Source organism: Bombina bombina, chromosome 1 (assembly GCF_027579735.1).
Source record: "Bombina bombina isolate aBomBom1 chromosome 1, aBomBom1.pri, whole genome shotgun sequence".
In the NCBI taxonomy this organism is placed as follows: domain Eukaryota; kingdom Metazoa; phylum Chordata; class Amphibia; order Anura; family Bombinatoridae; genus Bombina; species Bombina bombina.
This window is the reverse complement of record NC_069499.1, coordinates 272,822,232-272,844,475: the sequence shown is the minus strand read 5'-3', so window position 1 is coordinate 272,844,475 and position 22,244 is coordinate 272,822,232. Positions and strand designations below refer to the sequence as shown.

Below are 22,244 nucleotides of genomic sequence, written 5' to 3'. Positions count from 1 at the left end.
TTTTATCCCTATATCTAGTAGTGCACCACATGTGGAGCAATAATATTGTTTGATTTAGAAAGGGTAGACAATTTTAATAAAGTTTCTAATTTACTTTTATTATGTAATATACCTCATTCTCTTGCAGCATTGAACATAAGCTTTCTGTGTTTTCAGACTCCCATTGAGTTCTATGGCATCCGCGACCTCAAGGGTGGCAGATTGAAAACTAGGTACGCTGAGTCGGAAAGACGCGAGCGTAAATGTAGAATTTTTGATAACTTCATGAGAGCTTCAAATAGTGTCGAATAGGAGGGCGAATGAACACAATTCCACTTGAATACCACGGTTTTCAACTTGCATCGATCTGCATCAGATTGAGATCGCGGGATCGTATTTTACGTCACAAATTTCAACATTTGCCGATCTTGACACTTTGATAACTACGGCGGATCAATCTCGCGACAATTACGATGCGGAATTCCAGCATATTTTCAGTTGACGCTTTGATAAATAAGCCCCTCTTTTATAGAGGTAATATTAAAGGGACATAAAACACTAAATAAATGTTAGATAGAATGATACATTCAAAGAAAAGATTAGTCTGTGAATAACATGTAGATGTATTTTTTAAAGTTTGATTAGTTGTTAAAATAGTGACTAAATAAGTGTAAAGTTTTAATGTCTATAATACAATGGGAGCTGCCATGTTGCCTTGTCTGCTGTGGCCAACTTTTGGACAATTATAAATAGGTTACTAGAGTGAGCAACCAATGGCTGTGTGGAATATAACAGTGTTCTGGACTTCCATTTCTAACAGGAACTGAAATGCTCACAATTTCAAAATGGAATTAAAGGAAAAGAAGACAAAATAAATAATGAAAGTCCCTTGACTCAGCACCTAGTGTACAGTTTATTCAGGGCCAAAGACTACACATATTCTTGTAATCAGAATGGCATTAATAGCAAACCCTAACACCTTATTTTCTTTATCTTTCATATGTCTCTGGACATGACATCAGAACTGTTTGCTATACTATTTGCAAGTTTAAAGGTATTATATACTACTCAACAGTGAGAGGTATATACAGCACTTTTTTTTAAAGTGAAAACCAAGACATATTATGATGTGTCTTGTATAAAAGTGCTTCCTTTGCACTAAATTATTAATTTAAGTCTGGCTTTGGATCCTGTGCGTTGCATCTTTTTCCTGTGTTTATTCTGACTTTTGGTTTTTGTTTCCTTGTGTAGTTTAAGTGGCCTGGTGTCTTTATAGAAGAGGAATTTTCATCAATATCAAATTACTTGTCATCCACCCTATACAGACAATGGAACCCATAAAAAAGCTATTTTTCTTTTCCACAGATATTAGATATCATTTTTTTTAAGCCTAGATACAAAAATGATATGTTAAAGAGATTAACATCGAAACCAAATATGTTTTATCATCATTTTAAAAAACAGACCCGTATTTATTTATTTATTTATTTATTTTGTTAATTCAAAATGTGCCTACTATCTCAGTAAAAAGTGTTCAGAATTCTTTTTGCTTCTGATGTGTTCAGCCTGCAGTGGCTCATGGCTTATCCATATTTTTGGACCAGACCCAAAGTCTATCATCAGGAAATTAGCGTGAGGAAAAAGGACAAACACCCAGCATTAAGCGATACCAGTATTCTTTCTCCATTATATGCTTCAGGTGCAGCCCTGAAAAAGACGAGCAGAAACAATCTTCACAAACATTCATCTAAAATCTAATAGCTAGACGAGGAAGAATTCCAAATATTTTTCTATATTTGGGATTGATTGCAATCTTACTCTTGTTTTCAGCAGATAACGATTTCTGAATGTCTGGCAGTATTGTCAGCGTGTTTACCAAAAGGATAGATAATGCAGAAATCTGATCCTTACTGACTGATAAACCCTTATCCTGGCCATCCTGAAGAAAAGACAAAATCCAGGGAATCCTCACCCGACTCTAGGAGAATCCCTTAGATTCACATCAATAAAGATATTTATGCCATATCTTATGGTAAATCTTGCAAGTAACAGTTGTTGAGCCTGAATCATAGTTTCAATGACCACTTCAGAAAACCCACGTTTGGACAGAACTAGGCGTTCAATCTCCAAGCAGTTAGTTTCACAGAATCTAGGTTTGGATGGAGGAAAGGACCCTGGAATAGAATGTCCTTCCTCAGAGGTAACTTCCAAGGAGGGAGAGATGACATCCTCACCAGATCCGTGAACCAGATCCTGCGAGGCCAGGCATGAGCTATTACAATCACCGATGCTGTCTCCTGTTAGATACAAGTGATAACTCATGAAAGGAGAGCAAACGGAGGAAACAGATAAGCCAGAGAAAAACTCCAAGGAACCGCTAGAGCATCTATCAGAGCGGTCTGAGGATCTCTTGATCTTGAACCGTACCTTTGAACCTTGGCGTTTTGCCGGGACACCATCAGATCCAGCTCTAAAACCCCCCACTTGAGGGTTATCTGAGAGAATACCCCCGGATGGAGAGCCCACTCCCCAGGATGAAAGATCTGTCTGCTCAGAAAATCTGCTTCCCAGTTCACTCCTGGGATGTGGATGGCAGATAAGAGACAATCGTGGGCTTCCGCCCACTGTAGAATGCGAGTCACCTCCTTCATGGCTAAGGAACTCCGAGTCCCTCCCTGGTGGTTAATGTAAGCTACTGAGGGGATGTTGTCCAACTGGAATCTTATAAACCGGACCAACAACTGTTGAGGCCACGCTGATAGGGCATTGAAGATAGCTCTCAACTCCAAGATGTTTATGGGAAGAGAGGACTCTTCCCGAGACCACAGGCCCTGAGCCCTTAGAGGGCCCCAAACAGTTCCCCAACCCGACAGGCTTGCATCCATAGTCACAATTTCCCAGGAAGGTCTCAGAAGCAAGTACCCCGAGACAGATGTTCCTGTGACACCCATCACGAGAGAGAGTCTCTTGTTAAAGGGTCCAGATTTATCCTCTGAGTTAAATCAAAATAATCTCTGTTCCATTGACGGAGCATACATAGCTGCAGTGGTCGAAGATGGAACCGTGCTTTTTGAGATTGAAATAAATAGAAAACTCACTTTTCACAGCGTTCCTATTTAATCCTAAACAATAAAGGGTCAAAAATAAAAAAACACCTCAGATGCCTGAGGCTCCTACCGTACAAGAAAAGAATATCCAGTAGTAAATGGAAAGTTACACTGATCCTCTAATGATCCGCTAAGGTATAATGAGGGATCTGGTACGAACTCTCGATGCGAGGCACTCCTACACACCACCAAACTCACTGAGCTCCGTTCTGTAAAGGCGGAAGTGCGGGCATCACGTGAGCCGGGAAACACTGCGCCACAGACAAAGCGGGCGCAACAGAGAGACATTAATAATGACCATTAATGTAACTCTCTAAGGAACTGTCCCCACCTAATAAAAACTGCCACTGATGCCAAAAATAGAGAAGCGCTATAAATACCAATAACGATATCTCTGTATACGTCCCAAGAACAAAATGTTGCCCCACAATAAAGTGAACTCAGCCAAGTGAAGTCTCTCAAACTGTGTAAAGTCTCAAATTCAATTTAAAAATGTCCCCCCAAAATGTATCCTTAACTATAAAAGGAAAACTAGTGCCAGAGAAAAGGATCCATACGAGGATTAACCTCCTAAGTGCTGCTCTCCTTCATTACCTAGAAGGCAAAAGCACTTACCTTAGATCCTGCAGAACAGATGTTGCTCCTTAGGTATGGCATGTACTGTACTCCCTGTCATTGACCTGTAGGAAAATAAAGAACAGAGTAACCAACTCTGGCTTTTTGCAAAGGGGAAGCAAAGTGTTAAAATAAAAGCAAGGACTACCTCGCCGCCTTTTAACTGCTTAAAAGCCACCACTACTCTTACTAAAACCCCAATCCTTGCTTGCTGGGAAAAGTACCCATAAAGGATTAAAATCTTCAGACACCAACTTTGCACAACCTCCATTGACAGAGGCAAAGAGAATGACTGGGGATTATGGGTAAGGGAAGTTACAATTAACAGCTTTGTTGAGGTGCTCTTTGCCTCCTCCTACTGGCCAGGAGTTGAATATCCCACTGGTAATTGGAATGATGTGGACTCTCCATGTCATAGGAAAGAAAGAAAAGTCAAGGGGTCTATCCGATAAAAATCGTCGCCCGCAAAAGCCGGCGACGCCAATATTTACGCTGGTTTGGTATCACATATACGGCGTAACCTAGAAGTTACGCGCGTATATTTCTGCCGTCGCCCGTAGTTTTTTGGGCTATAGGCAGGTATACCAAACCAGCGCAGTTTGGTATCCAATATGCAGCGTAAGGACTTACGTGGCGAAAATGGAGAAAACTTACTCCATTTTCACCTCGCCACAAAAAGCAGCCGTAAGAAGCCTTACGCTGACTATTGGAGCCCCGTAACTCCCTAAACTGGCTGCTAAAATAAACCTAACACCTAACGCATGCGCAATGTCTATCTCCCTGTCAACCGCGATCTTCTAAAATAAACCTAACACCTAACGCATGCGCAATGTCTATCTACCTGTCAACCGCGATCCCCCCCCCCCCGAAATCCCTAATAAAGTTATTAACCCCTAAACCGCCGCTCCCGGACCCTGCCGCCATCTACATAAACTAACCCCCTACTGTGAGCCCCTAAAACCGCCGCCATCTACCTTATCTATCCCCTAATTAGAACCCCTTACACCGCTGTCATCTACCTTATCTATCCCCTAATCTGACCCCTTACACCGCCGCCACCTATATAAAAATTATTAACCCCTAATCTAATCCCCCTATACCGCCGCCAGCTATATTAATATTATTAACCCCTAATGTAAGCCCCTTACACCGCCGCCATCTCTATTAAAATGATTAACCCCTAATTTAATCTACCTACCCCGCCGCCAGCTATATTATATCTATATTAACCCTAAGTATATTATAGTTAATATAGGTATTACATTATATATATTAACTATATTAACCCTAATTATATTAGGGTTAATATAGTTAATATAGTTACTATAGTATCTATATTAACTATATTAACTCTATCTAACCCTAACACCCCTAACTAAATTTATATTAAATTAATCTAATTCATTTATAAACTAAAATATTCCTATTTAAATCTAAATACTTAGCTATAAAATAAACCCTAAGATAGCTACAATATAATTAATAATTACATTGTAGCTATGTTAGGGTTAATATTTATTTTACAGGTAAATTGTTAATTATTTTAACTAGGTATAATAGTTATTAAATAGTTATTAACTATTTAATATCTACCTAGTTAAAATAATTACCCAATTACCTGTAAAATAAATCCTAACCTAAGTTGCAAATACACCTACACTATCAATAAATTAAATAAACTACAAACATCTATCTAAAAATACAATTAAATTAACTAAACTAAATTACAAAAAAAACAAACACTAAATTACAAAAAATAAAAAAAAGATTACAAGATTTTTAAGCTAATTACACCTATTCTAAGCCCCCTAAGAAAATAATAAACCCCCAAAATAAAAAAAATTCCCTGCCCTATTCTAAATTAAAAAAAGTTCAAAGCTCTTTACCTTACCAGCCCTTAAAAGGGCCTTTTGTGGGGCATGCCCCCAAAGAATTCAGCTCTTTTGCATACAAATACAATACCCCCCCCATTACAACCCACCACCCACATACCCCTATTCTAAAACCACCCAAACCCCCCTTAAAAAAGCCTAACACTACCCCCCTGAAGATCTCCCTACCTTGTCTTCACCACACCGGGCCGAACTCCTGATCCGATCCGGGCGATGTCTTTCTCCAAGCGGCAAAGAAGAATTCTTCCTCCGGCGATGTCTTCCTCCAAGCGGCAAAGAAGAATTCTTCCTACGGCGACATCTTCCTCAAAGCGGCAGCAAAGTCTTCATTCTTCCGGCGGCATCTTCAATCTTCTTTCTTCGCTCCGCCGCCGCGGAGCATCCATCCCGGCCGACGACTGAACGACGAATGAGGTACTTTTAAATTACGTCATCCAAGATGGCGTCCGCCGAATTCCGATTGGCTGATAGGATTCTATCAGCCAATCGGAATTAAGTTTGAAAAATCTGATTGGCTGATTGAATCAGCCAATCAGATTCAAGCCAATAGAATGCGAGCTCAATCTGATTGGCTGATTGGATCAGCCAATCGGATTGAACTTGAATCTGATTGGCTGATTCAATCAGCCAATCAGATTTTTCTAACTTAATTCCGATTGGCTGATAGAATCCTATCAGCCAATCGGAATTCGGCGGACGCCATCTTGGATGACGTCATTTAAAGGTACCTCATTCGTCGTTCAGTCGTCGGCCGGGATAGATGCTCCGCGGCGGCGGAGCGAAGAAAGAAGATTGAAGATGCCGCCGGAAGAATGAAGACTTTGCTGCCGCTTGGAGGAAGACGTCGCCGGAGGAAGAATTCTTCTTTGCCGCTTGGAGGAAGACATCGCCGGAGGAAGAATTCTTCTTTGCCGCTTGGAGGAAGACATCGCCGGAGAAAGAATTCTTCTTTGCCGCTTGGAGGAAGACATCGCCCGGATCGGATCAGGAGTTCGGCCCGGTGTGGTGAAGACAAGGTAGGGAGATCTTCAGGGGGGTAGTGTTAGGCTTTTTTAAGGGGGGTTTGGGTGGTTTTAGAATAGGGGTATGTGGGTGGTGGGTTGTAATGGGGGGGGGGGTATTGTATTTGTATGCAAAAGAGCTGAATTCTTTGGGGCATGCCCCACAAAAGGCCCTTTTAGGGGCTGGTAAGGTAAAGAGCTTTGAACTTTTTTAATTTAGAATAGGGCAGGGAATTTTTTTTATTTTGGGGGTTTATTATTTTATTAGGGGGCTTAGAATAGGTGTAATTAGCTTAAAAATCTTGTAATCTTTTTTTTATTTTTTGTAATTTAGTGTTTGTTTGTTTTTGTAATTTAGTTTAGTTAATTTAATTGTATTTTTAGATAGATGTTTGTAGTTTATTTAATTTATTGATAGTGTAGGTGTATTTGTAACTTAGGTTAGGATTTATTTTACAGGTAATTGGGTAATTATTTTAACTAGGTAGATATTAAATAGTTAATAACTATTTAATAGCTATTATACCTAGTTAAAATAATTAACAATTTACCTGTAAAATAAATATTAACCCTAACATAGCTACAATGTAATTATTAATTATATTGTAGCTATCTTAGGGTTTATTTTACAGGTAAGTATTTAGATTTAAATAGGAATATTTTAGTTTATAAATGAATTAGATTAATTTAATATAAATTTAGTTAGGGGTGTTAGGGTTAGATAGAGTTAATATAGTTAATATAAATACTATAGTAACTATATTAACTATATTAACCCTAATATAATTAGGGTTAATATAGTTAATATATATAATGTAATACCTATATTAACTATAATATACTTAGGGTTAATATAGATAATATAGCTGGCGGCGGGGTAGGTAGATTAAATTAGGGGTTAATCATTTTAATAGAGATGGCGGCGGTGTTAGGGGCTTACATTAGGGGTTAATAGTTTTAATATAGATGGCGGCGGTGTTAGGGGCTCACTTTAGGCGGTTATAGATATAATATAGCTGGCGGCGGGGTACGGGAGCGACGGTTTAGGGGTTAATAACTTTATTAGGTTGCGGCGGGGTATGGGAGCGGCGGTTTAGGGGTTAATAGCTTTTTTATTGTTAGGATAGTGAGGGGGGATAGCGGATAGAGGGTTAGACGTGTCGGGCTATGTTAGGGAGGCGTGTTAGACGTGTCGGGCTATGTTTAGGAGGCGTGTTAGACAGTGCGGGTGATTTAGACTTTAGTCAGGTTTTATAGGCGCCGGCAGTTTCTAACGTGGCGCAAGTCACTGGCGACTCCAAAAATCTGTACTTACGCAGATTTCTGGACATCGCTGGTTTGTGAGACTTGCGCCACTTTAGCAAGTGACGACGCCGCATATTGGATGGCTCGAGTTGCGAGCTGAAACTGCGGGCGACGTGGGTTCCCTCGCTTGCGCCGCAAACTGCGATCTATATAGGATCGCGCCCCAAGTTTTTTTTGTTTCCACTAGCAGAATTCTTATCTGTATGAAAGTACCATAGGTAAAAAAAAAAAAAATCAATACAGTATATCCTGTCCTATAGGTAACAGAAGAGGGTCAACGCATATACACTTATCTTCAAAGTTTAGTGCCTTCAAATACCAATGCACTTGCAGGACAACAATCAAATGTGATATATCTTTGTAAGAATAATACTTTGTTGCATTCATTTTCTGTAATATTCTCTGAAACTGAATGCTGGGTTTTTGACTTGTGCAGTGATTGCACAATTGACCACATGTGGTGTTTGCCATGACGCTCTCACATATTGTTCTGGGGCTATGAATTCAATCTGTCTTTCTGTACTCTGCGTGTGATTATCATTTCTGATGACTTCTGTGTATGACCCCTGGTTTCCTCTTCACCTAATGTTGTCAAGCTATTTTAGAAATATGTTTATTATCAGACTTGCATGTGCTGTTAAAGTTAATAATCCTTGCTAGCTGGTCTATGTAGTGTTTGTCACAAGGAGCGTTAGTAAAGAAGTTTACTGTGGACTCACACGCTGACACTAGGTCCAAGTTTGAAAACAAGTGGTCCTCGTCTGGAGTCAGTACCAGGTTTGCCTGGGGACCTCTCTCTGCCTTTCAGGCAGCTTCTCCTGGTGTGCAGGCTCCAGAGCTGTTGTGTGCAATCCCACCTCTCTGACAAAGTGTGCTCCCATACAAAACATGTAAGAAGACTTTCACATGAAGGATTTATACACTTTGTAATAAAGGCTTACTGCTAGGAATAAAGTTGCTACTCTTCACCTGCATCTAGATTGTAATTCAGGCATATGATGGTCACACATGGATATTCAGGCATATGCCTGAGTTACAATCTAGATGCAGGTGGAGAGGAGCAACTTTATTCCTAGCAGTAACCCTTTATTAGAAAGTGTATAAATCCTTCATGTCAAAGTCTTCTTACATGTTTTGAATGGGAGCATTGACCCGTATCCAATCGGGCTGATTGCTGTCCGCCCCTCAGAGGTGGCGGACGAGTTAAGGAGCAGCAGTCTTAAGACCGCTGCTTCTTAACTCGTGTTTCCGCGAGCCTGAAGGCACGCACGGAAACAGATGCATACAGGGCTTGTTAAATCAGCCCCAAGATCTTAGTCAGCCAATTATAGGGACATGAAAAGCACATTTTTTCTTTTATGATTGAGAAAGAGAATGCATTTTTAAACATCTTTCTAATTTACTTCTATTATCTAATTTGTTTTATTATCTTGATATTCTTAGCTGAAAGCATATCTAGATATGCTTAGAAGCTGCTGATTGGTTGCTGCACATGGAAGCCTCATGTGATTGGCTCACCCATGTGCATTTATTTTTCTTCAAATAAGGATATCTAAAAAATGAAGCAAAATAAATAATAGAAGTAAATTGTAATGTTGTTTAAATGTGTATGTTCTATCTGAGTCATGAAAGAAAGATTTTGGGTTTAGTGGCCCTTTAACTTCTCTGCTTGAAGACCAGGAAGTCATAATTTCTTATAAGGATCAGATTACAAGTGGAGTGCTAATTAATGCTTGAGCGTTGATTGCGCTATAAGTAAGCTTTTTGCTTTCATCAGGTTGCTCTCATATTACAAGTTGAAAGTAAACTGTTTTAATTTGAGTCCTAACCCAACGAGTCCAAAAAGCCAACTTTAGAATATTGCATGCTCATTCAAGTATTTCCCCATAGAAGTCAATAGAGAATAAAAAGTGTGGAGGGGGGAACTAACACCCCACTCTCGCACAAACCCACAACATATTCTCATGTGCGCTAAACCTGACATATGAATACTTCACATTTCAATGTTCTGCACATAGCAGAATATGTTCTATTTATTCATAAATAAATATTTTTACATATATGTTTTTTTTAATATATATATATATATATATATATATATATATATATATATATATATGAATATCTATTTAGAAATGACAAATATTTACAGTAAATACATAGTTAAACCCTTTATTAAATATGACTATCGCATAAATATGTTGTTTCATGTTTTCATCTACTTAAAGGGACATAATACTCATATGCTAAATCACTTGAAACTGATGCAGTATAACTGTAAAAAGCTCAGCAGAGTAAGTTCTGTGTAAAAAGTTATACTTCAGCTGCTCCCAGCTGCAGGTAAAAAACAAAAACAAAAATGAAGAAATGAACTGCAGCCAATCAGCATCAGCAGTGCTGAGATCATTAACTCTTTTACTGTGATCTCATGAGATTTGACTTAACTCTCATGAGATTTCATAGTAAACTTTCTTAAACTGAATAGGGAAATTATGAGTGTGCACCAATGCTTGCTCCTTTCGCTGTCCCGGGACAGATATACTGATTTGCTGCTTAGAAGTCCTTTACAATGAGATGTGGCTACTGAGGAACTTTTGAGATAAAATAACTTTCTTTTTTACATGTTCAGGTGATATTTTCAAGTCTGCTTTTTACAGATATGCTGCATCACTTTCAAGTGTTTCAACATTTGGGTATCATGGCCCTTTAACTGCAAAGGTCTCCAATGCACCTCTATGGGGCCTATCTATCAAGCTCCGAATGGAGCTTGATGCCCCGTGTTTCTGGCGAGCCTGCAGGCTCGCCAGAAACAGCAGTTATGAAGCAGCGGTCACAAAGACTGCTGCTCCATAACCTGTCCGCCTGCTCTGAGCAGGAGGACAGACATCGCCGGAAATCAACCCTTCGACTACGATCGGGTTGATTGACACCCCCCAGCTGGCGGCCTATTGGCTCTTGTGAGCTGCTGGTGCAATGCTGAATACGGAGAGCGTATTGCTCTCCGTATTCAGTGAGGTCTGGCGGACCTGATCCGCACTGTCGGATCAGGTCCGCCAGACTTTCATAAATAGGGGCCTATGTATGTATATATGTATAGGATAAGATAAGATAAGATTCCTTTTATTGTCATTGCACAAGTTAGAAAAAACAAGGGCAACAAAATATATTTAAAAACATCTAACCCAGGCATTGCAAATAAATAGTATAAGGTGCAGAAGCTAATACAATAATAATTATAGATAATTAAAAGATTATAAAATAAAATAATGTTGAGTACATACATTGTAACATATGTAATATCGATAATTAAAAAGTGATATGAGAATGCATAAAAAAATATGTGCAGTATAGGTGTAATATGGCAAGAAACAATGGTTTACACACTGGGAATCCCAGTGTGACCATAATTCTGCATAGTAAAAAAGTGCATAGTGCAGATCAATAGCAACCAGCAAATCAGTTGTAAAAATATATATATAAAACACAGAAAAGGTGTAACAGTGTAATACAAATTATCAATGTGTTATGGATAAGTGCATAGTGCAATCCGTGTAGTAAACACAGATAAAAGATAAAATATGAGTGATAAACAGCAATTATAATCCGAAATAGCCTACAATTAAAACAATGGAATGGTCTAAAAAGATATAATAAAAAATTTGCTAAATCAGCACTAGGTATTTGTGTTCAACATAACAACAGCTCTGGGAAAAAAACTATTTCGTAGCCTGGCTCTCTTGCTATTCAGACTCCTGAACCGCCTCCCAGATGGCAAAGCAACAAATAGTCCATGGCTAGGATGGAAGGAGTCTCCAATGATGCAGCGCGCCCTTTGCAGGCATCGCCTATGGTGAAATTCCTCAATAGAGGGTAGCTGAACACCAATGATGTACTGGGCAGTTTTCACCACCCGTTGCAGACCTTTCTGGTCGAGATTAGTACAGTAGCCGTAACACACAGTTGGTAAGAATGCTCTCAATGGTGCAGCGATAGAAATTAACCAAAATCTGAGAGGACAGATGAACTTTCTTCAACCTCAATTTTTATTAGTGTTATTGTATGTGTAACTATACTTTTTAATGTATTATTGATGTGTTTTGTGAAAATTTTTAGTTTCGCGAAACAGTTAACCAGAGCTTTGAAGTTGTGGGAATCATTCTAGTGTAAATTGTGATTGCGCTGAAGCGATCGCTTTTACTTTCAACACGTAATATCAGCGGTAAGCCGGACGAGTGCAAACACCCTAGAAAAAACCCTTATTAAACATCTGCGCTCCACTTGTAATCTTGTCCAAAATAAGTACTGGGCATCAGTTCAGGTACAAATGGATTATTCTACATCATTGCTGAGCATCAAACAAGGATGGACAAGAGGCTTGCAATAACAGCAGCTGAAATAAGTTGATAGTTCAAGATTAAATAAATAACAATTTCACTTTTCATAAATTAAAAAGATAACAATTTTTATAACAATAAGAGTCTTTTCTACATGTCTATTGTTTATTATTCTTACAGTTCAAACTGGTATTAGAAATTGTTTTCTGTGTGTTTGCTTTGTATATTGTGTCTTGTGTAATATACCTCTGGTATGTGTGCATTATGTATGTTATATGCCATATGTTTCTTATTAAAGTGTCCCAGTGAGTGTATTTGTGTGTCATGTTCATGATTTTGTACTATTTCTGTGTTATGTGTCTATAGTCTGTGTGAAACTTCTCTATTTAATCTCTGTCATATGCTATTATGCCAGTAGAGGCACTGTTACTTGTGTGCATATCTCTGATATTTGTGATGCATCTTTGATCTGTGTGTCCGGTCTGTGATGTGTATGAATATTTCATGTATCTGTTCTATGTGGCATTCCTATGTGTGATTACTTTGGTCTGTGGTCTATGTCTCTAGTCTTTATGTAGTGTTGCATTATGGGTTGTCTAGTCAGTGTAACATATATCTGTGTGACGTGTCTAATGTATTATGGGTCTGGTTTAGCTGTTATGCCTCTGATCTTTCTGATGAGTGAAATCAGATTTGTTAATCCTTTTAATTTAAATCATCAAGAGATTTGAACAAACATCTTAAACTTAAAGCCTGATTTGGATTTCACTACAACCGTTAGAGACAGAATTATTAGCTGGAGGAAACTGTACTCTTAGGGACAAATGAATAAAAAGTCTGGAGAAAAAAAAAAGATTGTTAAAACCGTGACTCTTTTTAAAGGGGTTTTATCCTTTTTGGTTTATGTAGCTGTTGTTCATATATTCAGAATGTTAAGAAGATTTTCCTCAGGGTTCAGATGAGTGATGAGTAAATTTGTAGGATAAAGAATATTATTGCCTGCAGTGTCTCGGTTATAAGACGTACTTAGGTATGTAGACCAGGAAATTACGTGTAAGACGGGGGAAAATCTTGGTTAAATCAGGAATGACCCAGAGGGTAACATGAAAGGAAAGAATTTGACCTGTTTAGCAAAAAGTCTTTTTGTTGGCGCTAAACACTGAAATGCTACATCTTACAGACTTAGGGTTTGTTGGTGAAATAGAACAACATGTGCTACAAGCTAAAGTGCACTGGAAATATTGTCCATTTGGTTTTAAAGATAAAATAAGCCTTTTCCCGTTTTTATAACCACTAAGTGATTCCAGGAAGCATTATTCAGCATGTCGTTGGATCTGATGTGCTAAAGGTTGTATTGACCTATATTAAACTCCATTATGTATGTATAATAAATTAAACTGTTTGTATGTTTATGGATACAGGTACGAATCTCCAAATCCGAAATTCCAAAATCCAACTTAGAGGCCCATTTATCAAGCTCCGGATGGAGACTCGCCAGAAACACAAGTTATGGAGCAGTGGTCTAAAGACCGCTGCTCCATAACCCTGTCCGCCTGCTCTGATGAGGCGGACAGGAATCGCCACAATTCCACCCGATCGAGTACGATTGGGTTGATTGACACCTCCCTGCTGAGTCTGCAGGGGGCGGCGTGGCACCAGCATCTCTTGTGAGCTGCTGGTGCAATGCTGAATATGGAGAGCGTATTGCTCTCCGCATTTAGCGATGTCTGTCGGACCTGATCCGCACTGTCGGATCAGGTCCGACAGACATTTGATAAATTGGCCTCTTATACTGAATTCCTTACTTTTAATCAATTTTTTTTAAATAAAATTATCAAAAATTACTATTTTTCCCTTCCTGTAAGTCACAATATTCTATGCCTGTGTCTTTGGTTTGGGTTTTGTGTTCTAAAATGCAAATAATAGTCTATATTTATTTAAAACAAATGTTACAAGCATTGTTGCAGACTCATACACACTCCTGAGCCTACGTAGGTATGCTCTTTAACAAAGAATACCAAGAGAATAAAGTAAATGTGACAGAACAAGTAATTTCTTTATACGATTATCAGTAATTAAGTTAGCTTTAAATTGTCAGATAATATTTGCCTATTATTATTTGTTTATTCTGAGTGTGTATCGATATGAGTTTTTAGGTATTTACTGTTATTTCTCTGTATTATCCAGGTCAGCTTCTTGCATCTTTGATCTGTGTAATGTCCCTTGTTAGATCTGTGTGACACATATCTCTGATCTCTATGACATATGGTTGGTCTGTGTGAAATACGTCCAACATGTGTCATCTGTCAGTTATCCCTGTGTTGTGTCATAGACTTGTATTCATTATTTTCTTTCTCCCCCAGGAATGGGTTTTAAGTGAGCCTTTGATTCGACAACAGGACAAATGTCTCGCCATTACATCCTTCTCGACAGGAGCACCTGTTGTGCTAGAGTCCTGCAACCAAAAGGATAGCAGACAGGTAATTTGCCCATTGTCTTTGAATGAATTACATGTTCTGCATATAAATAGTTTTCAAGACAATTGTTAGAGTAGGTTTTAGGGGTCAATTTATTAAGGTGAGGACAGACATGATACTATGTATCATATCATGTCCGCTGCACATCGATAAATGCAATAGCGCCCCCTACAGATTCACGGCCAATCGGTGTCAATCAACCCGATCGTATCTGATTGGGGCTGATTGCTGTCCGCCACCTCAGAGGTGGCGGACGAGTTAAGGGGGTTGAATTATCATTGTGTGAGCGGACATGATCTGATATTGCAGATCATGTCTGCAGCACATCGATAAATGCCGACAGCATACGCTCTCGGCATTTATCATTGCACCAGCAGTTCTTGTGAACTGCTGTTGCAATGCCGCCCCCTGTAGATTCGCCGCTAGCAGGTGGTGTCAATCAACCCGATCGTATTCGATCAGGTTGATTTCTGGCGATGTCTGTCCGCCGTTTCAGAGCAGGCGGCTAGGTTATGGAGCAGCGGTCTTTAGGATCTTGATAAATATGCCCCAAGGAGCAGCGGTCTTAGGACCACTGCTTTTTAACTTTCGCTTCAGGCGGACCTGAAGCGGAGTGGGTCGGAAGCAGCATCCACTGCTTCATAAATCGACCCCACAGTGTTAGTATAGAGTTTTTTTATTTTGGGGTGGGCTTTTTTTTAATTGGACTTTAGTTTTAGAAGAGGCATAAATGTGTTTTTTTATTTTTTTTATGTTAGTTTATTATTTTGTGTAACTTAGGAGGTGTTATTTCTCGCCTGCATCTCCACCCATTGCAATGTGTAGTAAAACGCTTGTCGCCAATGCTGCGACAAGCGTTTTACCCTAATAGCGCAAAAATCCTAACTTAAAGTGATGTTAATTTATCAGTGGAACAAATAAAGGGGACTTTCAGTCATGATGTGTAAAATATTTGATGCTGAAAGTTCCTTTATTTTTTCTGAAGCGATCTCCGCACTGAGCATCTCAGGCAGCCCACGGCGGAACGCTATTTTGCTGTGAGGTTACTTTTCCACCTCTTAGCCACCAGCCGTGCAGGCCAGCTGGCGCCATGCCGGATAGCTAGCACGTTATTGGCTAAGACGTGTAAAAGTCACCTCATAGCAAAATAGCGTTCTGCCGTGGGCTGCCTGAGGCGCTCAGCGGACGCTTTATAAAATAAAAGAACTTTAAGTTTTCACATGCATATATTTCCTCATGGAAATCAATGGAGAAAAAAAAGTAGAAAAACACCCGAGATCGGGCAAATACAATCGCATTTTCGCATTCCCCATAGAAGTCAATGAAGAAAAAATATAGTGAATAAAAACACCCCTTGCGCAAACAACATATTCGCATTAGCAAATGTGAAATATTTACAGTAAACACATAGTTAAAATCTTTATTAAATATGAATATTGCATAAATATGTTTTTACATAATTTCATCTTCTTAATGGCAAAGGGCTATAATGCACTTATATATATGTCTATATATGTGTACATACATATCAATGTGTTTATATGTGTATATATGTCTGCCAATACATGTATACACATATAAATACATTAATATATATATGTACACATATATAGACATACAAATACATCTTTAGCAATGCATCTGTATGTATCTCTATGTTAAAGCACTTTGGCTGGGTTTTTTTTTCTAACACCCAAGATCTCATATCTTTTGAGCCCTTTTTTGAGCAATATTTTTTTTTAATAATTTGAATTAGATGGTGTTAAGATGAGTGCAACTGTACTTTGTAATGTATTAAAGTGCGTTGTGAAACTTTTTTGCTTTGGAAAACAGTTAACCACAGCTCTGGGATTGCGGTAAGGATTGAAGTGTAAAGCTCAATCGCGATTTCACTCAACTTGTAATAGCGCAATTAAAAAGGCTCACGAAAAGACGATATCGCTTACGCAAAAACCCTTTGCTCCTCACTTGAAACCTAGCCCTTTGTGCCTAGTTTCTTTCTGAGTTTATGTTGCTTAAAAAATATACATAAAGGTTACTTTATGTGTAAACTGATAATCTCAGGCTAGAGAATGTAAATACTTCAGCTAAACCCTTAGGTCCCAGTTATCTCCGGGCTTGCAAGGTTCTCTAAGAAATCTCGCCAGTATTATGAGGCCACTGTTGAAATTCCTAAAAGTCACTTTTTACCTTGAGAACAGTGTCTCACAAAGGGGCGTTTCCTGAATTTAAGTATGTGAAGGAGATGCTTATATTACAATAGGGCTCACAAAACAATGTAATAATCAAATGAAATGAATAAATGGGGTATTGAAATAAAAAGATTCAGTTAAAAAAATGTATTTTTAAATCGCATTAAATATCGTGACACACTTGTTCTGCAAAAAAATTATTTTTTTGAAACATTTAAATTCATATTGAAATTACGCAGCAAAAAAGATTAATGTAATTATAATAAAACTACACTGCGCATGCAAAAAAACTGATGTGAAATTTGTACTTACAATACGAAATTTAATACGTATTTTTTTTATTTATTGTAAAATGAGTTTTCCAGCCTCTGCTAGTAAGCTGAACAGGGACGTTCCAAGGACGTAGCTAAAAGTTCTCTGCCAGGTCTCAGTGTATTCTGTAAACATTTTCAACCTGCAGATCATGCTGTTATCTTTCAAACTGAAAGGTGGTGAGATTGTGTCAGACTTATTACCCTGATAGCAAACACAGGGGCGATTGTAAAATAATAATATACACTGAACACGGAGTAATCTGATTTGTATTGGCTGCAGGATTTGATTTCTAAAGTGAGCCCCGAGCTTCCTGCTAATTTTGCTTCATTCAAATCAAGAGATAATATTATTTTATGTTATGTTGTATTATAATAAAATGATTATGAATGTGGTTTTCACTGAATCAAGTAACTGAAAACTGTTGATTTATTTTATGTGCCTTACAATCTACAGATAATGATGACACAAAATACCGAATAAAGCTTTGCTTGAGTAAAATGACAGAAACATCCCTAAAAAGATATGCATGCACCTTGGTATATGTGATGTAGATAAGATGACTTACTAATACTTTGGTCTTGTTTCTTTTAGAAATGGAAATTAAAAGGTCATTTCCTGCAACATCTAAGCACTGCCCTCTGTCTGGACACTCGGCTTCCTGCAGTTCTTATTAACCCTTGCCAGTCTGATTTGCTGAGCCAGCACTGGGATCTGCTTAAGGCTACATGAAGGAAAACATTTCTGCTATTCTGCATGGACTTTGCTAGAGCAGAGATTCAGGGAATATGAACAGATCAGATGTTTTGAAATGGAGAGTCCCAGCACAAAATCCATCTGCAACGTAGCATATAAAGACAATGCTAATACATGGCCCACCCAATCAGTGCCAACATATGGAGCCCACAGGCGCTGTTAATTTATGGAGTACACAGACAATATTACAACATGGCTCACAAGGGCACTGCTAATAGATCATTTACACAGGTACTGCTAATAAATGACCAACATAGCCACAATCAATACTTGAAGCATACATGCACTGTCAATACATGGGTACATACGTGCCACCAATGCATGTCACACACAGGCATTGTCAATCACTATCAGCATATGATGCCCTGAGGCAATGGACATACACACAAGCATTGGAACTACATTAACAGCACACGCACTGCCAGAATATTGTCCCTCATAGGCACTATGAAATCTGAACCACATAGTCATTGAAGCTGCAAAATACATATGTCACCTGTACAGTTAATATCTATTTGATTCCTGGCTGCTTTCTATGGATATTTTGCCATAAATACATAATCCACATATTCAAATAATACATGGAGCACAGAGGAATTGACAATACATGATCCATATATGGAGTTAAAAAGTGTACTGGTGGTACATTGTCTAAAAAGGCAACTCTCACTTATGACATGTTAAAGAATTGTCTTTGATTCACTTATACAGGCATTGCTCATTTCCTATGAAGGTACCTCCACATATGACTTGTAGAGGCACTGCACTAATGACATATACAAGAACCACTGACATGTTGCCTATAAAGGCACTGTCTCCACATCACTTACACAACAACTTTAAACTCATTGCAGGCACTGCCACACATGACCTATAGAGGTTCTGCCCATAAATCACTAATACAGAGATACTGCCCATTCATCACATACAAAAGCACTGCTACTTTCTGAGCTATGAAGGAACCTACATCACTTATACAGAGGAACTGCCCGCACATCACATATACAAGCACTGCTACTTCATGGACTGTGAAGGACCATACATCACTTATACAGAGTTACTGCCTACACATCACATACACAAGCACTGATACTTAATGTCCTGTGAAGGACCATACATCACATACACAAGCACTGCTACTTCATGGCCTGAGAAGGACCATATATCACATACACAAGCACTGCTACTTCATGGCCTGAGAAGGACCATACATCTCATACACAAGCACTGCTACTTCATGGCCTGAGAAGGACCATACATTACATACACAAGCACTGCTACTTCATGGCCTGAGAAGGACCATACATCACATACACAAGCACTGATACTTAATGTCCTGTGAAGGACCATACATCACATACACAAGCACTGCTACTTCATGGCCTGAGAAGGACCATACATCACATACACAAGCACTGCTACTTTATGGCCTGAGAAGGACCATATATCACATACACAAGCACTGCTACTTTATGGCCTGAGAAGGACCATATATCACATATACAAGCACTGCTACTTCATGGCCTGAGAAGGACCATACATCTCATACACAAGCACTGCTACTTCATGGCCTGAGAAGGACCATACATCACATACACAAACACTGCTACTTCATGGCCTGAGAAGGACCATACATTACATACACAAGCACTGCTACTTCATGGCCTGAGAAGGACCATACATCACATACACAAGCACTGCTACTTCATGGCCTGAGAAGGACCATACATCACATACACAAGCACTGCTACTTCATGGTCTGAGAAGGACCATACATCTCATACACAAGCACTGCTACTTCATGGCCTGAGAAGGACCATACATCATATACACAAGCACTGCTACTTCATGGCCTGAGAAGGACCATACATCTCATACACAAGCACTGCTACTTCATGGCCTGAGAAAGACCATACATCACATACACAAGCACTGCTACTTCATAACCTATGAAGGACCATATATCACTTATACAGAGGTACTGCCCACACATCACTTAAACAAACACTGCTACTTCCCAACCTATGGAGGACCATACATCACATATACAGAGGTACTGCCTGCACATCACATACACAAGCACTGCTACTTAATGTCATGTGAAGAACTATACATCACATACACAAGCACTGCTACTTCATGGCCTGTGAAGGACCATACATCACTTATACAGAGGTACTGCCGTCCCATCACATACACAAGCACTGCTACTTCATGACCTGTGAAGGACTATGTATCACATACACAAGCACTGCTACTTCATGACCTGTGAAGGACCATACATCACATACACAAGCACTGCTACTTTATGACCTGTGAAGGACCATACATCACTTATACAGAGGTACTGCCTGCACATCACTTATACAGAGGTACTGCCGTCACATCACATACACAAGCACTGCTACTTCATGACCTGTGAAGGACCATACATCACTTATACAGAGGTACTACCTGCACATCACTTATACAGAGGTACTACCTGCACATAACTTATACAGAGGTACTGCTTGCACATCACATACACAAGCACTGCTACTTCATGACCTGTGAAGGACCATACATCCCTTATACAGAGGTACTGCCTGCACATAACTTATACAGAGGTACTGCTTGCACATCACATACACAAGCACTGCTACTTCATGACCTGTGAAGGACCATACATCACTTATACAGAGGTACTGCCTGCACATCACTTATACAGAGGTACTGCCTGCACATAACTTATACAGAGGTACTGCTTGCACATCACATACACAAGCACTGCTACTTCATGACCTGTGAAGGACCATACATCACTTATACAGAGGTACTGCCTGCACATCACTTATACAGAGGTACTACCTGCACATAACTTATACAGAGGTACTGCTTGCACATCACTTATACAGAGGTACTGCTTGCACATCACTTATACAGAGGTACTACCTGCACATAACTTATACAGAGGTACTGCTTGCACATCACTTATACAGAGGTACTGCTTGCACATCACTTATACAGAGGTACTACCTGCACATAACTTATACAGAGGTACTACCTGCACATAACTTATACAGAGGTACTGCCTGCACATCACATACACAAGCACTGCTACTTCATGACCTGTGAAGGACCATACATCACTTATACCTGCACATCACTTTTACAGAGGTACTTCCTGCACATAACTTATACAGAGGTACTGCTTGCACATCACATACACAAGCACTGCTACTCATAGCCATTCCCTGTCTGGCTGCTCTCTGGGATTTTTAATTGCTTGAAGGACACTTTACTGGGCTCCTATCCCTTTTCCTGTAAATGTGAAGTAAATGTTTGTGCGAGCTGGCAATTCGGACTAAGTGCAAACCAATGATGGTCATGCAGCAAGCAGCTTGTATTAGTGAATGAAAAAATCAGCTATGTTACATGTATCCTTGTATGTTACATCTGTAACTTGAAGCTGTGCCTGTAACAAGCAGAGATACATGTAGGGTACCCTGCAACAAGACATACTACATGGGTTACTAGTTTCATGAACAGATTGTGTAACATACAGATTTACAGTTAATAGAGCTGGCTGCAGCAGAACTACATTTGAAGGAGTCTGTAACTTTCATTGATACATGTAAGGCAGCCTGTAAATATATGAGGCAACCTGCAACCAGCAGAGATAAATGTGAAGCAAGAATCTGTTATACACAGAGATACATAAGAGGCTGCATGAAGCAACAGTCTCAGATATATAGAAAGAGACGGTAAAGAACTACATGTACAGGAGTCTGCAACATGCAGACAGTTAGACAAAGGAGGGTTTAATATGAAGAGGTCGCTGAGAGTCTGCATCGTTCCTCACTCCATGTGAGCTAGTGTATAACTTGCACAAGAGGGCCCGTATGTCTAATATGGCCTTTTATACTCTGTAAACGCTATACAATCTTGTTAGTGGGTGATGCTGATTGTTGATATTTTCTTGTGAATGTAAAATGCACTTTTCTTGAAAATCATTGTGTAATTTAAACATTTTACAAAACAATTCTGCTGTATGTTATCATTATTGTTGTTAACCATAGGAAGAAGGGTGCAGGGTATAATAGGACATGTAAACATGAGAGGTTTTCTATTTGTGTGCAGGGCAGGATTGGCCTACCAGGATACCAGAAGATTTTCCGGTGGGCTGCAGCAGCTGGGGCTGAAAAGCTACAATTTAAAGGGGTGATTAATGGATGCAGTTGGGTTGTAGGGCTGCTATATAACATCAATCTGACATTTGTATTTAATACAAGGTA

The 22,244-nt window shown here is 39.1% G+C and overlaps 1 protein-coding gene across 1 annotated transcript in view; it reads left to right on the top strand.

Moving 5' to 3' along the window:
- Positions 1 to 21,991, top strand: part of GALNT16 (polypeptide N-acetylgalactosaminyltransferase 16) — a 159,579-nt gene extending 137,588 nt beyond the window's left edge. Inside the window, exons 14-15 of the mRNA XM_053697988.1 lie at positions 14,597 to 14,713; positions 17,809 to 21,991. Of these exons, the coding sequence (XP_053553963.1) occupies positions 14,597 to 14,713; positions 17,809 to 17,946 (255 nt within the window). The 3' untranslated portion in view covers positions 17,947 to 21,991. The remainder of the gene's footprint in view (positions 1 to 14,596; positions 14,714 to 17,808) is intronic.
- The last annotated feature ends 253 nt before the right edge of the window (positions 21,992 to 22,244 follow it).